The 6,274-nt window shown below is 37.0% G+C and overlaps 1 protein-coding gene across 2 annotated transcripts; it reads left to right on the top strand.

The window, feature by feature from the left end:
* The first annotated feature begins 509 nt into the window (after positions 1-509).
* Positions 510-4,418, top strand: LOC110911461 (amino-acid permease BAT1 homolog). 2 transcript variants are annotated; one of them, XM_035983807.1, is made up of 7 exons: positions 510-588; positions 828-1,086; positions 2,036-2,054; positions 2,145-2,546; positions 2,736-3,025; positions 3,203-3,332; positions 4,044-4,418. In XM_035983807.1, exons 2-7 carry the CDS (start codon positions 962-964, stop codon positions 4,401-4,403), a joined length of 1,326 nt encoding a protein of 441 aa, XP_035839700.1. In that variant the 5' UTR covers positions 510-588; positions 828-961; the 3' UTR covers positions 4,404-4,418. The 2 variants fall into 2 exon arrangements, with proteins under 2 accessions (XP_035839700.1, XP_022011775.1); XM_022156083.2 differs by lacking the exons at positions 510-588; positions 828-1,086 and adding an exon at positions 1,237-1,953.
* Positions 4,419-6,274: the final 1,856 nt, after the last annotated feature.

Here is a 6,274-nt window from a genome sequence, read left to right as displayed (position 1 = left end):
GATTAATTAAAAAAAAAAAAATTTATAAAAGTTGAATGACCGGTTTAGTTTACATGACTGGTTCCAAATTTTAAGCCGTAAACTAAATCATAAACCGTCAAAACCAAACCTCATATATACCAAGCCGACTGACTTGCTTCAATTCTAACGGTTGGATCAGTTTCAACGTGCTGTCTCTTTGTGAAAAGATTGGAAAGTCATCAGTGAGTCAACTCACATGGAAGAGGAAACCCAGTCAGTTCATTAATGAGCCAACTCACATGCACGAGAATCAAATTTAAGTTAACCTCATTTCCCGGACTCACGTCAAGTTGGCTTTGGGGGTGTAACTAGCCTACTCTCATTATTTTACTACTAGATTCCACATATATAAAATGTAACACAAGATCCACAAATATGGAATCTTCAGATTCATACTCAACACTGTACTAACATTCAAAAACCTCTCGATCCAAAAGGGTGTTCTCTAATGACGGGTTCGCAAAATGGTATCGCGATCCAATCCCAAAATGGAGTACACCCACTAGACTCCGGTCACTCTCGGTTAAACGAGTTGGGATACAAGCAAGAACTCAAGCGTGATCTCTCGTAATTTTTCTTTCTAATTCATTTTTGAACTTGATATCAACAACAGTGGCGGAACCAGAATTTTTTTCAGAGTTCATCATGCAACTCATGTTATTTTTTAAAAAGAAAAACGCGTACTTTATATAAAAAAAAAACCAAAAAGTTCTTGTGGCCAGGTCAGCGGACCCTGTTGACCCCTCTTGGTTCCGCCCCTGGATTTTAACGGTTTGAAGCTTCTGGTGTTGTTTTGGAAATTGTAGGGTTGTCAAATTTTGCGTTCTCGTTTTCTATTATATCGGTGCTTACGGGTGTAACCACATTGTACAATACCGGGCTGAACTTTGGCGGGTCGGTTGTGTTGGTCTAGGGATGGCTGGTTGCGGGTGGGTTCACCATGGCTGTTGGTTTGTCGATGGCGGAAATATGTTCATCCTACCCGACTTCTGGTGGGCTTTATTATTGGAGTGCTAAACTTGCTGGTGAGAGTTGGGCACCATTTGCTTCTTGGATCACTGGCTGGTAAATTGTTTTTAATTTTTTTTATTTATTATTTTATATTGTTAACCATATGAGTCCGCACGTATGATCGAATCTAGAGGCGTTTTGGGATACAATTCCCGAGTCTAGGAGCTAGTTTATTAGCATAGCCGATATATTTATTGTGAATATATTGTCAAATATATATCGGCTATGCTAATATAGCTGTGTTAAGCTGGCAGTCAATAATTAGTTAATTGTGTTTGGACAAAAGTTTGAAGGTCCATAACGGCGATTTTCTCAAAAGAAATTCTAGTTGAACTTGAAATGACCTCAAAAAAGCTATACGAGCGAAATCTAATTGAAAAAAACACTGTATTTATACACGAAATATTTTGGTAGTTTGGTACCACCTGTAAAAACTCTCTTGATAGATATGTAATGACCGGACATTTATGACTGCGGTAAAAAAAATCTTGGATCCTTCACTGTATGCATTCATGGTTGACATGAACGCGACCCTTTAACCCAAATTTTTATTGTAATTTTTAAATTGATACACTAGCCTTATATATTTTGACATAAATTACTCAATTAGTTTATGTTTGAACATACAACATTTCTAAAAGATATATAAAATAAACGGGTCAACCCACAAACCTGCAAGGTCAATCCGAACACGACCCGTTTAGCTAAATGTGTTCGCAGGTTCAACCCATACCCATTCAACTAAATCAAAACCTGCGAATTACATATCACACCTCTAGGAAAGATGAAGTATGTTTCCATACCCATACCCGTTTAGCTAAATATGTTCGCAGGTTCCACACATTTGAAGTCTGTATGTTTCTGTACGCGATTCTCATGCATTTCAATTCGTTTCGCACAAACATGTTACTCTTTACATATGTATGCTTTCTCTGATAACCCAAAATTATGATATACAAAAGGCATTAGCAAGTAGTAACTCCTGTTATTGGCTTTTTTGCAGGTACAACATTGTAGGACAGGTATTTTTTTTTATAAAAAAAAAAACATACATTTTGTGTTTCATAAAAACAAATACAACATACTAATCATTGGTAAGGCATTTTCTTCAGTGGGCTGTTACAACAAGTATAAACTTTTCACTAGCTCAGTTGCTTCAAGTAATCATTCTTTTAAGCACGGGTGGCAAAACTGGAGGCGGATACCTTGCATCTAAGTACATAGTTCTTGTCATCCATGGTGGTCTTCTTCTTGTACACGCGGTCATAAACAGCCTCCCGATCTCGTTTCTATCCTTCTTTGGACAACTAGCAGCTGTCTGGAACATTTTAGGTGTCTTTTTTCTGATGATTTGCATACCCATGGTTGCAAAAGAAAGGGCTAGCGCGGAATTCGTGTTTACGCATTTTAACACCGATAACGAAGCCGGAATTCATAGTAAACCGTACATATTTCTTGTTGGATTGCTTATGAGCCAGTACACATTGACCGGTTATGATGCCTCTGCTCATATGGTTAGTTTTTCTTATCTTTGTTATCTCTTTTTGTTTGTTAACGTGAGAACCCGTTACCAGAAAACTCACGGGACCCACTAATACCCTGCTAACTAGTGAGATCAGGTATAACGCAACTAGTTTGGAAAATTTGTATAGTATCTCCATTTCACATTCTTGCTAATGATTTGGCGGATTTTTTACTTTCAGTCGGAGGAAACAAAGAGTGCGGATATAAACGGGCCAAAAGGAATTATTAGTTCAATTGGAATATCTATAATTGTTGGATGGGGCTATTTGATTGGAATAACTTTCGCGGTTACTGATATCCCGAGCCTTTTAAGCCCAGATAATGACGCTGGTGGTTATGCCATTGCTGAGATGTTTTACCAAGCTTTCAAGAGTCGGTATGGGAGTGGTACCGGAGGCATCATTTGCTTGCTTGTTGTCGCTGTAGCTATTTTCTTTTGCGCCATGAGCTCCCTCACAAGTAATTCCAGGTAACCTATAGGATCCATAACCACGCGCACGCACACTCAGAGACAAAAAGCCTGGTTAGGAATGATCCAAAGCCCGGTTATAGGCCCGAGTGTCTAAGTTTTGTATACTGTTTAATCTTTTGTATGAGTTAAGTTATGCTTACTTCTAATGTAAATGTAATTCTAACTAAATGGCAGGATGGTATATGCATTTTCAAGAGATGGTGCAATGCCGTTGTCATCGGTATGGCATAGAGTTAACCACCAGGAAGTGCCGATATACGCTGTTTGGCTCTCGGCCATTGTAGCATTCTGTATGGCCCTCACGGTACGCGATGTGTACAGTTTTTATTCTAAAAACTGAATCTAGCATGACATAATTAAACCAAAAAAAAGTTAAGTTGTAAAGTATGTAAATTTGATGCTTACCATTTACCTATACCCTGCTAACAAGCCTAGTAGGTAAAATGCAGCTTGCGTACGCCAAGTGGCCTTCAAGGGGTTAAAGGCAGAAACCAGTGAAAGTTGAACCTGAGATTTGTAATAATGCTGCTAAACGAGCCGAGCCGAGCCAACTTCAGCTTGGGCTCGAAGTTAAATGAGCCATCTTGGCTCTACCAGTTTATTCTTATCGAGCTGGAATTTGAGCTCTAGCTCGGCTTGTAAAAAGCATGAGCCCAACACGTTTAATTTAAAATTAATATTTAAGTAAAATTAATATAAAAAATTAATACATGGGGCTCAGTGTGGCCCACAAGTAGGCTCATAAACCATTTTGTGGGCTCATTTATAAATGAAATTGATTTATCATTTACAAACATTAAAATATGGGCTTAACTTAAATGAGCCAACTAAGCAAGGTTACCTTGGCTCGAGCCCTTATTTATAAACTGAGTTAGCTCAGCTTGGCTCATTTATAAACACAATGGTTTTGAATGAGTTTTTTTCGGTCTTTTTCAAGCGAGCTACCCCAAGCTTTTTGAACAACTCTGGTTATAATTTATTTCAAGTTTTATTCATTAACAACCCCCTTTTGCAGTCTCTAGGGAGTATCGTGGTATTTCAAGCCATGACATCAATAGCAGTGATCGGGTTGTACCTAGCCTATGCACTACCAATATTCTTCAGGATCACATTGGCTCGTAGATCATTTGTGCCTGGGCCTTTCAGTTTAGGCCCATTTAGTACCATTATTGGTTGGATAGCAGTTCTTTGGGTCGCGACCATTTCGGTGCTCTTTTCTTTGCCCGTAGCCTACCCAATTACTGATCAAACTCTCAACTATACCCCCGTCGCGGTTGGAGGTCTTTTTATTATCGTGGTGTCGTATTGGATTGTAAATGCACGATACTGGTTTAAAGGCCCCATAACAAATGTTAGTACACATAGCAATGTATGAGCATGTTTGATGTTACCGTTGTTTGTAATTTTGTATATCAAATACTTTACAAATACTTTTATAACAAGTGACAACTGATAAATAATGACTATTCATAATTTTGGAAATTTATATTATATATCATATGTGAAAAAATTATGACGTATGTTTGGAAAAGTACTAAAAGCATAATTTTGGAAATTTATATTATGTGAAAAAAATTATATGACGTATGTTTGGAAAAGTACTAAAAAAGGGTTTACAGAAAATAAACTAAAATATGAAAAGGTTAACAAAAAGGTGTAAAATAATTATAAATCTTATTTACTTAGCTAGGAGTAACATTAACCCCAAAAATGTAAGAATGGACATAAATAAGCATACTTTAATCTACTTGCTTGAATTTCTTACAAGAACCTGTTAATGCATATTATTTTGATAACAATACTAAACCAACCATATCTCTTTAACACTTACAGTATAGGGTTGATTTTAGAAAATACAAAAAGAACAAACCCTCGTCTCATTCTTTAGAGTTTAGATAAAAGTGTGTATGTTATCTACTTTAAAACCATTAATTTAATTTGTTCAAACTTTTCTCTTTATTAATTTAATTTGTTTAAAGTTTTCTTTTTTACTTTTAAATGTTTACCTATACATAACATGCATATGTGTAAGTTCTATAAATTAATGAAATATATTATTTTAATTTTAAATAACGATAAACACATATTGTATTTTAGAAAATTCTTATATTATTATTATATATATCAATTGATAACGCATGATTGCTACAGTATTGGAGTATTTTCGTAATTTTAAATTTCATACAATAACATTCACCACGCTTCTGTTTTCCGACTCATTCCTCCTCTCCCAACCCTTCAAACTGGGTTCCCCTCCACCGCTACTGATCTTCGTCTCCGCCGACGCCGATCATCGTTGCTTCAATTGGACGATTCCAAACCAGGTTACTTTTTATCGCACAAAGTTCCCCTCCACCGCTACTGATCTTCGTCTCCGCCGACGCCGATCATCGTTGCTTCAATCGGACGATTCCAAACCAGGTTGCTTTTTATCGCTCGCACAAACTAGGTTAGGGTATGTTTTTATTGGATTTTTGCCGACCTGTGTTCTTCGATGTTGTCAAATACATGTTTTTTTTGTTGTTTCAATCTTAACTTTAAATTCAGCCAATCTTTGATTAACGTTTCAGTAAAATTGTAAACCTAAATTGGTTTTACTTTTAGGGGAATCATGAACTTTGGTTATTGTTAGGTTATTGATTTAGGGAGTTAGTTTTTAGACCTCAGTTGGATTTCTTGCATGAACTTTGGTTATTGTTAGGTTAAGAATAGATGTTAAGTTAGATTAGTGATTAATCAGTTAAATCCTTCATAGCAGCTAAATCCAGTGTAAACAAAAAACTCTTAATAAATCTGTGTTTCTAACTTATTAAGAACAAAGAAGCCAACCCGAGCTCATTAGTTTACTTTCATTTTCTTTTTAAATCAAGATGCCTTGTAGATATTTAATTGTTCTTCTATTTTTGTGTCTTGGATTGGTTGGTTGAACCAACATAATTAGGTAATGCGTAGTGGGGCGCTTTGCCCTTTCATGGCGCCCATATAACGCCGGGAACACCAAAACGGTGGGCGGTATGGATGAGAAAAAGAGGGGGGGGCGCGAGTATTATAGCGGCGGTATGAGGGTTTTTTTGGTCCTGCATTTTCCACTTTGGTCCCTGCATTTGACACTTTGGTCCCTGAATTTTACACTTTGGTCCCTGCATTTTACACTTTGGTTATGATGAGGTAGGGGCTTTATGACTACGGGCTCTAGTAACATAACGCCTCATAAAGCCCCTATGTGACGTGGCACGACACGTGTCG

Source organism: Helianthus annuus, chromosome 15, assembly GCF_002127325.2.
Source record: "Helianthus annuus cultivar XRQ/B chromosome 15, HanXRQr2.0-SUNRISE, whole genome shotgun sequence".
Lineage (NCBI taxonomy): Eukaryota > Viridiplantae > Streptophyta > Magnoliopsida > Asterales > Asteraceae > Helianthus > Helianthus annuus.
This window is presented reverse-complemented; position numbering and strand designations above follow the sequence as displayed.